We start from the raw sequence: 13344 nt of genomic DNA on the forward strand, positions 1-13344 counted from the left end.
AGCAGAGATCACACCACTGCACTCCAGCCTGGGTGGCAGAGCGAGACTCCGCCTCAAAAAAATAAAAAAGAAATAAAACTTCCAAGTTTATTTTCCCCAAGTTGTAACATGATCCAGAAGCTGAAATTCACTGAATCCCTTGTTGTACTCATTATGGTAATAATGAGATGTTTCCTTCTTCCAGTTAATTATATTAACGTGGAGTTTGCCAACTGGTGAACTGCAGATGGGTTAAGACACGGATGCCTCAGGCCGAAGCCCTAAGGCCAAGTATCTCCAGCCAGGAGCAGCTTCCTCAGCTCAACCAGCCGACTTTTGTTTAGTATTTTCTGCCTGAGCCATGAAATGAAAATCTTCAGAGTCAAACATTCTTGGGACTCACAGTGTTAATAGTTTGCTTTGTAGAGTGTCTGGCTTCAGGACACAAGTTAAATCCTATACAGTTAGAAGAGAATTTATTTTTAATTTAAAAAAACTTTTAGGCTGGGCACGGCAGTTCGTGCCTGTGATCCCAGCACTTTGGGAGGCTGAGGTGGGCAGATCACCTGAGGTCAGGAGTTCGAGACCAGCCTGGCCAACATGGTGAAACCCCATCTCTACTAAAAATACAAAAAAATTAGTTGGGCATGGTAGCAGGTGCCTGTAATCCCAGCTACGTGGGAGGCTGAGGCTGAGGCAGGAGAATTGCTTGAACCTGGGAGGCAAAGTTTGCAGTGAGCCGAGATTGCACCACTGCACTCCAGCCTGGGCAGCAACAGCGAGACTCCGTCTCAAAAAAAAAAAAAAAAAAAAAAAAAAAAAATTAAAATTTTAAAATTCTTTACCACGTCAAGCATATGAACCCAGAAACATTTTTTGAGGCTCTATATTCTTTTGCCAATATTTTATTTAAAATACTTTAGTCCTAGTTCTTTTCCATCTTTAGTGTAAAATAACTTTTTGTTATTGTTAAACTCAATTTGGGTTCAAAATCCTATTTCCAGCTTAGGAAATATAGTGAGGACCCATCTCTATAAAAAATTTTAAAAAATTGTCTGGGCACAATGGCATGAGCCTATAGTTCCAGCTACTCGGGAGGCTGAGGAGGGAGGATCATTTGAGCCCAGGAGGCTGAGACTGCAATGAGCCATGGTGATGGTGCCACTGCACTCCAGCCTGGGTGTCAAAGTGAGACTCTGTCTTAACAACAACAACAAAATCATATTTGATTCATAAAAGGTGTGGAGTAATACGTATTATCCCCCTATTCTAGCCTTGAAATGGTTTATATAATTGTGGCTATTTACCCTATAGATCTGAATGAAGAACGAGGAAGAGAGGGAGGAAGGAAGATAGGAAAGGAGGGAGGAAGGAAAAAGGAGTAAGGCCCCAGGTGATGCCTCTAGAGTAAAATGTGTTCACTGGGTGCAGAGACCATGAAAAGGTGCCCCTTGAGGGAGGGTGGGACATGGGAAGAGTGTGGGGCTTGGGAGGGCAGGACTGTAACCACCAAGGGGTCAGCTTGTGGCTTGGGTGAGGGGGGCTGAAGTAACCAAAGGCTGGCGACGCTCAGATGGCCACACTGTTTTCCACCAGGCTGGGCCGCAGGTACTCGTACGGCATGTCCAGCTTTGCATTCCGGTTCTCGATTTCCTTATCCAGGGCAGCCAGCTCCTCCCTGAACTTCTTCAGCACAGCCTTAGGCTCAGGGCCCGAAAAATACTCCTCCTCATGCTGGCCCACAGCCACCTGGGAGGGAGAGGAAAAAGCGGCTGGGAGCCTTATGACCCCCAGTCTGGGATGCCGCACGTCCCCACAGCTGCCTCCTTCCTCAGGGCCCTGGGCACTCGGCTCTCACCATAATGGGCTGGCGTCTGCCCAGCTGCCAAGTCATGGACATCTGGAGAGACGCCTGATGGAAGTTGGGCAGCGTTGCCATCACTGTCTCCAGTGTTGCATCCTTGGTGGTCGGCGGGGGCAGCCGCATCGTGCAGGGTGCATTAGGGACCCAAGCGTACCAGTCCAGCTAAGGAAGGGCAGGGATCCAGAGTTAGTGCCTGCTAAGCAGGAAAGCCCTGTGGCCCACCTGCACACAGACCCCTCCCTCACTCCAGGCCCCAAATTCCCAGGTAAGTACCTGGCCCAGATGCACAGAGGAGTGTTGGCCGGTGCAGGTGAAGATACACATGGTGACAAAGCGGCAAACCTGATCCCGAGACTGTAAAGAGACAGGAAACCCTGCAGGGGGTGAGGAGAGTTAGAAGCTGGGAAGCCAGGAGTAGGGCAGAGAGAGGAGAACAAGGCGGGGTGAGAAAGAGCGGCAGGAGTGCTCAGTAACTCTTACGGGAATTACCATGACAGCAGGTTGGGGTGGCGGAGTGGGGAGCTCTGCTGGGGGATCCCACTCAGTGGGGTGCTGCCGCTGACTCATATTGGCTCGCAAGAGTCAGTCAATGACGTTAGGTGTTAAGCAAAAGCTGGTCAGCATCACTTTGGTGGCCACAGTAGAAATATTTATACCACGGAAATGTGCAAAAGCTACAAATCAGGACGGTTCTTCCTAAGAGTCAGTTGTTAAACATGTATGAGCAGCCACTGGTCCCGCTGCACCTGGCACCTAGGGGTTCTCAGCGTGTAGGACGGGGACCTGTCTCTAGGTGAGAGGCAGTGGAATCTGAGAAGGCCTTTGGAATTCTCATAGGTGTTGAAATGCTTCTGGGAGATTTCATGAAGCACAGGAGATTCTGGGGAGGTCTCTTGGGTTTTGTGTCTGAGATCTCAGGGCAGGGGCTCCTCCTACCTCGGTCCTGGCCCCCTTGCAGCCCGATTTCAGTGATCTCTCGACACCAGGTCTGCAGCTCTGGGTCATCTTTCACAACCACGTCTGTCTTATAGTGGAGACTCACGATTCCTTCCACATACCTACCAACAAACGGAGCAGGGCCAGTTAGCTGAAGCCAGCTTCTGGGCTCAGGTGATCCTCCTGCAGCCTCCCGAAGTGCTGGGATTACAGGTGTGAGCCACTGAGCTCAGCCTTATAATTTTTACACCTAGTTGAATGAGCCTCGATTTTACAGAAGAGGAAACAGATAATCAGAGAGGCTGGATGCTTTGCCTGAGGTCACACAGCTTACAAACAGCAGAACCAGGATTCACATCCAAGCCTATCTGTCCTGTAATCCCATGAATTTCCTCTCTGTTGTTCCATGTCGCCTCCTGATTAACAGCCACAGCACTCTGACCCTGATTCTCTTACTCTGCACACTCTCTGAATCCCTAGCACCAAGGGCCAGTCACATTTCTTCATTTGACCCTGTTTCTATCAACCATTCCACCTTGCACGCCCTCCCTCCGCAGCTACTCTCATGTGGGAAGGAAGCCGAGCCGCTGAGCTTCTCCAGGATCCCTCAGTTGGAGGCCAGCCTAGGCAACATGGAGAAACCCTATCTCTACAAAAGCACAGGCCCCCAACCAGACACAGACCTCCCGCTCTCCTAGACGTCTTCTCCACCCGAACTTGCACCCCCACTGGCCTTCCCCCTTGCCTCACCGAAAGATGATTTCCCAGAGCCGCAGTGCGTCTTGGGCATAGAAGGAAGACTTCACTCCCAGGAGCCCCCGGTCAGCCAAGTCATCAGGGGGACAGAAGGAGCTATAGGTTAGAAAGCCTCCAGCTCGCTTGAGCAGCTCCACGTGGCCTCCCCCACCAGTGCTCACCACCTGAGGAGGGAGGATGAGCAGGGTCAGGCAAATCGACCTGCCCTGAATCCAGAGCTGGAAAGAAGAGTGACCCAGAATCTCCCTTTCTCTTCCCATACCTGGTCAAAAATTCCCATGTCAGAGACCAGCCCAGTCCTGGCCCGGACGTTAATTTCCAGGGTGTATCGCAGGTGAGGAATGATAAGCTAGAGGGAGAAACACAGGGAAGGGCAAAGTCAGAGGAGAGCTGCAGCAGAGCCCTGCAGGAAACAGGGGCCGACAAGCAGGAAAGGCACCAGGTCTTCAGAAAAAGCACAAACGTAAAGTTCAGTGGCCTCTCAACAGCGAGTTTTCAGAAGTACCATTCGACCCAGCAATTCCATTACCGGATATATACCTCCCAAAATATAAATCGCCCCACTATAAAGGCACATACATGCTCACGTATGTTCATCACAGCACTACTCACGATAGCAAAGACATGGAATCAACCTAAATGCCCATCAACAATAGACTGGGTAAAGAAAATGTGATACACTATGTAAAGAAAATGATACACACTACGGAATACTATGCAGCCATGAAAAAGAACAAGATCATGTTCTCTGCAGCAACAGGGATGGAGCTGGAGGCCATAATCCTAAGTGGACTAACACAGGAACAGAAAGCCAAATATGGCATGTTCTCAGTTATAAGTGAGAGCTAAACATTGAGTACACATGGACACAAATAAGGGAACCAGCATCTATTTGTGGGCGGAGGGTGGAAGGAGGGAGGGGATCCAAAAACTACCTATCGGGTACCACGCTTATTACCCGGTGACAAAATAATCTGTACACCAAGCCACTGTGTACAGAACAAACCGGCCCATGTACCCTTGAACGTAAAATTAAAGTTAAAAAGAAATACATAAAAATAAACCACTGAGTTTTCAGTTGATTTGCATCGACTATTTGCATTCCGCAAACCAGACTTAGTGCTTTATGATAATTGAAAGAAATCATTCTTTCGTTGTTGTTGTTTTGTTTTGTTTTGAGATGGAGTCTCGCTCTGTTGCCCAGGCTGAAGTGCAGTGGTGTGATCTCAGCTCACCGCAACCGCTGCCTTCCAGGTTCACGCGATTCTTGTGCCTCAGCCTCCTGAGTAGCTGGGATTACAGGCATGAACCACCGCACCTGGCCTCTTTTTCTTTTCATATTTTTTCATAGGTCTAGACCAAGATTTCTCAACTTTTTTTTTTAACCACCTACTAAGTAACCTTTGGAGATATTTTTTCCTAATCTCACTCCACCTCATTAAATAGTAGTACTACATATATACTGTATATCTATGTATTGCATTATATCTGTGCTTTATATAGATATATATCACATTATATCTGTGCTATATAAAATAATAAGATTTGGCCGGCCACAGCAGCTCACGCCTGTAATCCCAACACTTTGGGAGGCCGAGGTGGGCAGATCACCTCGGAGTTTGAGACCAGCCTGACCAACATGGCAAAACCTCGTCTCTACTAAAAATACAAAAATTAGCCAGGTATGGTGGCAGGCGCCTGCAATCCCAGCTACTTGGGAGGCTGAGGCAGAAGAATCACTTGAACCCAGGAGGCAGAGGTTGTAATGAGCCAAGATCATGACACTGCACTCCAGCCTGGGCAGCAAAATAAATAAATTAATAATAATAATAATAATAATATTTTTCACACACATTTTCCAGCCATCTTCACCCCTTGGAGGACATTGTTGCCCCTACTGAGAATGGATGGTCTAATCACTGCCTCCCTCCAGAGCCTGGTTTCCTCCCTCTCCCCTTCATCCATTACGCTCGCCTTCTTTCAGTTCTTTAAAGAAGACAAGCTTGAACCGGGCGCGGTGGCTCACGCCTGTAATCCCAGCACTTTGGGAGACCGAGGCAAGGGGATCATCTGAGGTCAGGCATTCGAGACCAGCCCTGCCAACATGGTGAAATCCTGTCTCTATTAAAAATACAAAAAAACTAGCCAGGCGTGGTGGTGCGTGACTGTAATCCCAGCTACTGGGGAGGCTGAAGTGGGAGAATTGCTTAAACCCAGGAGGCAGAGGTTGCAATGAGCTGAGATCACACCACTGCATCCCAGCCTGTGCAACAAAGGGAGACTCCATCTCAAAAAAAAAAAAAAAAAAAACAAAAAACAATGACTGTCTGGAAAAGATCTTTTTAATGTTATTTGCATGGGTTCCTCTTGTTGGACGGAATCCTTGGTCATTTGCATGTACTGTGCTTTATATATAAAAAGAGTAAGATTTTTTCCACCACTTTTCCCAGGTGGGAGGTGATATCCCCTTTGAAAATGCATGGCCAGCCCTGCTCGTTCTCTGTTGCTCTCACATTGTCCATTCATTGTTTCTCTCCATACCGAGACCTCACAGAAAGGGAGCCTCCAGAGGTGGGAACGTGCCCTGGGGCAGAGACAGTGGTAGGCAGGAGAGAAGGGGATAAGGTGTTACCTTGAAGATAGGATGTATGGACGGCAGGCACCTCATGGTGGCCACAGCAATGACCTCAGCCATCAAGTGTCCCCTCAGAAGATGAGACTGCAGCTCATGGAGCTGGAAGTCAGAGCTGCGCACCCAGCATTTGGCCAGAAGCCAGACCATTGGAGGATCCGTGGGCAAGAAAAGTGGAGGTGGCGGGGATCCTGCGCTGGGTAGTTGGAGCTGGAGCAGGGACAAGGTGTGGGGAGAGAAGGCATGAGTGCTGGGCACTCAGCAATCCGACCCCCGCCCCCTTGCATGTTAACCTTGCTGTTCTTCCTCCAAACGTGTTTCGCTTTCCCCATCTCACTGCTCCCACTCCCTACAGCTCCCATTTCCTCCCCTCCCCTTCCTACCCGCTCGGTGCATTAGCCCCTGCAAGCTGCTTTGCCTCCAGCATTCTGCAGACACTGCTCTTCTGGTGCCTCCTCCAGCCTCCACTTCCCCTTTCAGTCCCCGCAGTGTGGAAAAGATTCAAACCACCTGCTTCCTTCATCCCACACTGTTTTTCGAAATCTAATCTTCTAGCCCCACCTCTACACAAATGACTGAATCTCTTGTTCTCAGCTGCCTGCTGGACAATTTAAATGTCTTCCCATTACCTCAACATTGGCCAGACAAAAGTCTCCCGGGGCACCCTGTTCTCTTTATTGGTGCTATTTCTGCAGGCACCTGGCCTGGCTCCCCTTTCCCCTCTCCTTGATCTCCCTCTGCACTCGCATCCACCTGTCCTCTCCATCCTGATAATCACCACCCACATCTGAGCTCCCCTCCTCCTGGGGTCAGTGCTGGAGCACATTGCCCCAGCCCCTGTTTCTAGCATCTCCCCTCTCCAACCCACCCTGAACACCACTGCCCACACCGCGTGCCCACAGCACGTTTCATCACAGCCTTCTCCAGCTTTCCACCTCATACTCCTTAGCCTGGCTTAGTCTGGCCCCAGTGCAACAGTCCCCTAGGAATCTCCTGACTCCTCTACCTCAGCTTCTTCCCAGTCTGTCTTGCCCCTGAGGACCAGCCCTTCCTCTCCCTCCTGCTTGTCTGAGACCTGGCCCTCCTCCAAGGCTCATGACATCCCACCTCCCCTGATCCCTCCTGGGCTATCTCTGTCCACTTCCTCAGTCCCGGAGCTTCTGCAGACTGGCCCCAAGTGTCTCTCCAGCTACACTGCAAGGCCTTCGAATCAGAGACTTGGCACATTTTCTCCTTTGGGGTCTCCCCGGTGCCTTAGCCCAGTGCCTTTGCAGATGGTGCTCAGTGAATTTCGATAAGGGGCTGAGCTAAGAAGGCTGGAGACTGGGAGCAGAAATCCTGAGTCCTCTCACCTGGATGACCATGGGCAAGAGTTTCCCATCAGGCTGCAGTTTCAGCATGACCAGAGGGGCAGCCAGGTACTGCTGGCTACAGAGAATGACGTTGGCCTTGATCCCATCCAGCAGGGAGAAGTCAGCTTCAAACAGTGTGCCTCCCTGGGTGGGGGAAGAGGTCAAGGGCTGCTATCAGCATAAAGCATCTTCTTCCTACTCTGATTCCTCCGAGGGGGCAGAGAGAGAGAGAGGAGCTAACCTGTCTCCCTCACCTACTTTGTTCCAGGTAATGGATCATGTGCTTATTGCCTCATATCATTTTTGTTGTTGTTGTTTTGAATCAGGGTCTTACTCTGTTGCCCAGGCTGGAGTGCCGTGGCAGGATCACCACAGCTCACTGCAGCCTTGACTTCCTTAGGCCCAGGTGATCCTCCCACCTCAGCCTCCAAATAGGTGGGACTACAGGTGCATGCCACTACACCAAAAATTACAGATGCTAATTTTTGTGCTTTTGTAGAGACAGGGTTTCTCCATGTTGCCTAGGCTGGCCTCCAACTTCTGGGCTCAGGTGATCCTCCTGCAGCCTCCTGAAGTGCTGGGATTACAGGTGTGAGCCACTGAGCTCAGCCTTATAACACCTAGTTGAATGAGCCTCGATTTTACAGAAGAGGAAACAGACAATCAGAGAGGCTGGATGCTTTGCCTGAGGTCACACAGCTTACAAATAGCAGAACCAGGATTCACATCCAAGCCTGTCTGCCCTGGAATCCCATGAATTTCCTCTCTGTTGTTCCATGTCGCCTCCTGATTAACAGCCACAGCACTCCGACCCTGATTCTCTTCCTCTGCACTCCCTGAATCCCTAGCACCAAGGGCCAGTCACGTTTCTTCATTTGACCCTGTTTCTATCAACCATTCCACCTTGCACGCCCTCCCTCCGCAGCTACTCTCGTGTGGGAAGGAGGCCGAGCCGCTGAGCTTCTCCAGGATCCCTCAGGACCTCTCCTGCAGAATCCCGCCTTGCTGGCTGGCAGCAAGCCCGGCCCAGAGTGGGTCCCGCAGCAGCAGCATTGACGCTAGCCCACCCCACTGCACTGCTGAGCCTCCTCGGGGCTCTGATGTCCGTACCTCCAGCTCCTTCTCCAGCTGGGCCTGCAGTTCCTCCATGCCTGGAGGAAACACGAGGCGGGCAGGAAGGTGAGCGGAGCGCCTCAGCACCATGGGGTTGGCGCCGTTAAGAAACTGGTACCCAAATAAGGCATCCTCCTTCCAGGAGTCCCGCACGCGCTCTGGGGAAGGCAGTTGTTTAGCAAGTTGTGGGATCTGAGCTCTTGGTCCTTCCAACCCCACCAACCATGCCCCTCTCCAACGCACCCTTGACTCCAGCCCACCAGTGGGACCCAAGTCTCTGGTCTCCCCATGCTGCTGCTTTCAATTCCCCTGGGTTGGGCGGGATCTGGGGGTAAGGGTCCTGGGAGACATATCGGGGAGGGGGGACTGACCTGCCAGCTTGCTCTGGCCACACCAGAAAATCCGTTTGAAGTCATCCAGATCCTTCCAGCGAGTCAGAACATTTAAAGAGTCTTTGATAGCAAGGTCCGCCAGCCTTCAGGGCAGGATGGGGCAAAGGGTTTGAGCATCATTCTGAGACTCCAACATGGCGACCACAGGCACCGATCTTGGGCCAGTCCAGTACAGTGCAGCCCATAAGCCCCTTGGCTTCCACTAGACCAGGACACCTCCCTCTCACCCAGCCTCCCCTTGCTCTCACCCCTTGGCCAGCGAAGCCTCAAAGTCAACTCTCTTGTCTTCCAGAAATCGCTCATCCACAGGGAGGTCACTTAGTTTCGTCCCAGCCACATTCAGAATTAATCCATCCTTCCAGTTTCCCCACCTGTGGGGCGGGAAGGAAATCAGGCGCGGGTGCTGGAAGCATCAGCAGCTCACGTGGGGTCAGGGGAGGAGGGCTCACCGGTACAGCTTCCTTCTCTCTTCCAGCTCCTCTTCCCGGTGTTTCTGGAACAGGCCCTGAGGGTCTTCGCCCACAGTGCGGCCTAGAAGGACAGGGGAGGGCTTGGCCAGTGACTTTTGGTGAGATCCTCTTCTCGCCCCTGCCAGGAGAGCCTCATCACCCCGTCCTTCTGTGTGGCCCCTGCCCCCTCAGTATCACGCCCCTCCCCCAGGCTCCAGCCACTCTGTACCAGCTGCAGCCACCGCCCCCTTCGACACCCCCAAAGACCCCGGCGCTCCAGGTTCCAGCACCTCCATCCTGCGCTCTCTTCTCCACATGCGCATCCCCCCAGCTTCTCTCGCACCCCAGAGGCCTCCTGACACTCCCAGCCCCGCGCTCACCGGTGCCTTCGGGCAGGCTCAGGACGCCGTCGCCCTCCACCCAGCGGTAACAAGGGAACCGGACCTCGTCCCCGTCTCCGGGGCCCTGCACGGAGATCCAGTTGCAGAACCAGGCGTCGTCCTGAAGGAGGTGCCGTTTGCGCAGCTTCACAAACAGCAGCGGCCCCAGGTACTCGGGCACTTCCACCTTGACTTCTGTCTCCTGCGGGCGACATTAGAGGCTCAGCCCCGGTGGGGACGGGCGGGAGGGGCACCCGGCTGAGCTCTGCTCCCTCCAGCGCCCACGCCCTTCCTTGGAGGCTCTGAGAGGAGGAGACGTATCAGGGTGGGGGGACTGAGCCAGAGAGAGAGAGGGACCGCGCCGAGCAGGTGGCCCCAGGACTCGGTTCTGCGGGGACGGGGACGGCAGGTGGGAAGGGCCGCACCTGCTCTCACTTTCTCCTCTCTGTGGTCGTTGACTGTGCCAAGCGCTGGGCTGGGCCGGCGCCGCGCCTTGGACTAGCGCGCTATGGAGCCGGGACGCGCTGGTGGCAATTCCCGCTGTGCGACCACCCCCTGCCCCCACCCCGCCCAAGGCTGAGGACCTGCAGGGGCCCCACTGGCCTGGGGACAACCTTCCCGGAGACCTGAAGGCGGAGAGGGCTCAGCCAGGGAGAGTGAGAGAAAGGGAAGGCAGGGGAAAGGCGCGCCGGGCAGAGCGAGCAGCGGGGATGGGAGGGCGCGCAGCATCTTGGAGCTGGAGCTCAGAGCCCAGGTGTGGGGAGTCGGCAGGTCCGGAGGCTCTCGAAGGTGGCGCCAAGGGCTTTGGATTTGGTCCCGAGAACAAGCGGGAGCCATTCGAATGTGTTAAGCAGGGGGAGTGAATTAGGGAGCAATCATTCTGGCTTCAGAAGGCCTTGGAAGGTCTGCAGCAGAGGCGGCGAGGCCGCTGGAGGTTTGAAATGGCTTTTACAATAGAGAAAGCGGGAGGACCTACGACGGCTCTGGCGACCAGTTTCCAGACACCAGAGCTGTGTGGAATGAGGGGCGCCCAGGGGCATCCCCTTAATTCCAAGGAGATGGAGTAACGGGAACATTTATTGAGCGTTTACTGTGTGTCACCAACTGCCCACCACAGGGAGGAAAAAAGGGAGGAGGGAGCGCCTTTCCACCTTCCGTGCCCGGTCCCCTCACCATGGAGTCGCGGGGCAACCCGCTCCGTGCGCATTTTCTCTCTTTCTGGCTCCCTTCGCCCCGCTTTCTCGGAAGCTCGGAGCAAGGGCGTGGGGGTGCGGGGAGCAGGGCTCCGCAGGTTCAAGGAGACGCGGGCGGTCGGCGGCGGGGCGGATATTGGGCTGGGAGGCGGGAGATGCTCAGGGTCTAGAACTGACTGCGCCGGATTCTTGTTTAGAGGGAGGTGAAGCGAGGGAGGAGGCGCGGGAGACACCGGGGGAGGCAGGAGGAGAGGGCTGGGAGGTGGGAAGAGGGGAGGACCTCGTTCGGGCATGTTCCTTTGACGTTCCCTGAGACAGACATCCAGATTTGGGGATCTGGGAGAGAGCTAGAGCAGTGATGGGGATTCGGGGTTTCGCGGAAGAAAAAAAGTAACAGGACCGGGTAGAACACCAGGTAGATATGACATGAGATATGACAGGAGGTGGGTCGGGAAATTGAGAGCGTTCTCCTGCCTTGACTCCCCATCCCAGGTGATAAAGCCCGAAAGGTCAGAGATCCAACAGCGCAAGCGGTTGAAACGTTTTTTTAAGATAGAGAAAGCGGGAGGACCGACGGCCGCTCCGGTGTCCGCTGAGTTTCCAGACAAGGGAGCTCTGTGCAGCGAGGGGCGCACAGGAGGGTGCCCTCAATTCCAAGGAGATCGGGTAGCGGCAACGTTTATTGAGCGCTTACTGGGTGCCACCAACTGCCCTAAAGCCCCCCACCCCTGCGGCCTCCGTGCGCTGTCTTTGAGCCCAGTGTGCGCGCCCTCGGCAAAGAGAATGGACCAGAGGCCAACGGGGGCGCGTGGCCTCCCCGGTATTTGACTGACTCGGAGCCAGGCGCGCAGCCCACCCCGCCCGGCTCTGGGGAGCTCACCTTGCCCCGTGCGGGCCACAGTCGCTTCCCGAGCGCCGCCTCCCCGTGCTGGCCGACCAGCCACAGCTGCACCTGGTTCTTGGAACCCGCATGGAGCGAGGCCCCCGTGGACAAGCGGATGCGGTAGAGACCCATCTTGCTCAAAGACGTTTCGCTCCTTCTGGTGGGGAAGAAGGGTGGACCAGCTAAATAACCCAGCCTGAGACCCCGCCCTCTTGGAGGTCGCTTGGGGTCGGAATGTGGGTGGCAGGTCTCCAATCAACTCCGCCTACCTCTGGGGCCCCCAGCTCCAAGGAGCAGAGCTTCAAAGGGCAGAATTCAGCCCCAGTCCAAAAGGCGGTGTCCTGGCGAGAGCAGGGAGTGGAAACTACTATCTTGACGGGAGGGAGAAGAAGAAAAGGATTTGAACCAAAAACATGCAGGAAGAGGGATCAACGCCTGGTACAGCAGGCAGGCGAGGTGGGGGTAGGAGTCATGCACTTGTGTACCACGGACTTTGGGCCAAGCCTGGATGACTGGGAAGCCAACCTCCATCTAAATGCACGCGTGCACACGCACACACACACACAGACTCACGCACACATGCATGCACACACACGCATGCATGCACGCACACACACGCACAGACTCACGCACGCATGCACACACACACACATGCATGCACGCGCACACACACACGCACACACACGCACAGACGCACACATGCACGCACACACACACATGCATGCACGCACACACACGCAGAGACTCACGCACACATGCATGCACACACATGCATATATGCGCACACACACTCACACACGCGCACACACACGCACAGACACCTGCACAGACACGCACACAGGCACACACGTACACACACGCACGCACATGCATGAAAACATGCACAGACACAAGCACACGTGCAGACACACTCACAGACACACCCACCCACACACGCATACACGCAGGGGCACACACACACGCACGCACACACACACGCCTCACAAGTTGGATCGCAGGAGAGGGTGAAGTGGGCGAGGAGACCCAGTTTGCAGTGGCATTTGAGGAAGGTACATTCAGGCCAAGGAATTCATTTGACCAACTTTGCACACTTGCCTTCTCTGTGCCAGCCACTGGGACTCATTCCTTTTGAGCGTGAAAGCCTCCACCTCCCTGTTGCCTGCAGAATAAAAGTCCAGATAAATGTTTCTGGCATTCAGTGCCCTTGCTAACCTGACCAGCGCTCCTCACCTCTCATCCCACTGCACCCTGGCATCTCCTGTGCTGGAGCCATGTGTTTCCCGGAACCTCCCCCCTGCTGTTCTCTCAAAGAACTCACTTCTGGGTTAGTCTGTTCATGCTTCTAAACCCTAATTCGTCTCCAATTTCTCTTTGGTCTGGAGCCATCTGTTCCCTGGAACTCCCCGCCCCCGCAC

At 53.9% G+C, this 13344-nt stretch overlaps 1 protein-coding gene across 2 annotated transcripts; it reads right to left on the minus strand.

Moving 5' to 3' along the window:
* Window positions 1-868: 868 nt before the first annotated feature.
* On the minus strand, window positions 869-13090 carry ALOX15 (arachidonate 15-lipoxygenase). 2 transcript variants are annotated; one of them, XM_025362180.1, is made up of 15 exons: window positions 13025-13090; window positions 11927-12086; window positions 9854-10055; window positions 9474-9555; window positions 9273-9395; window positions 9004-9107; window positions 8630-8790; window positions 7520-7663; window positions 6168-6377; window positions 3798-3884; window positions 3530-3699; window positions 2780-2901; window positions 2117-2217; window positions 1838-2005; window positions 869-1728 (listed from the first exon to the last, which is right to left on the minus strand). In XM_025362180.1, exons 2-15 carry the CDS (start codon window positions 12059-12061, stop codon window positions 1549-1551), a joined length of 1989 nt encoding a protein of 662 aa, XP_025217965.1. In that variant the 5' UTR covers window positions 12062-12086; window positions 13025-13090; the 3' UTR covers window positions 869-1548. The 2 variants fall into 2 exon arrangements, with proteins under 2 accessions (XP_025217965.1, XP_025217966.1); XM_025362181.1 differs by lacking the exon at window positions 13025-13090 and having other exon boundaries at window positions 1245-1728; window positions 9854-9938; window positions 11927-12348.
* Between the last annotated feature and the right edge of the window lie 254 nt (window positions 13091-13344).

This window comes from Theropithecus gelada, chromosome 16 (assembly GCF_003255815.1).
Source record: "Theropithecus gelada isolate Dixy chromosome 16, Tgel_1.0, whole genome shotgun sequence".
NCBI lineage: Eukaryota > Metazoa > Chordata > Mammalia > Primates > Cercopithecidae > Theropithecus > Theropithecus gelada.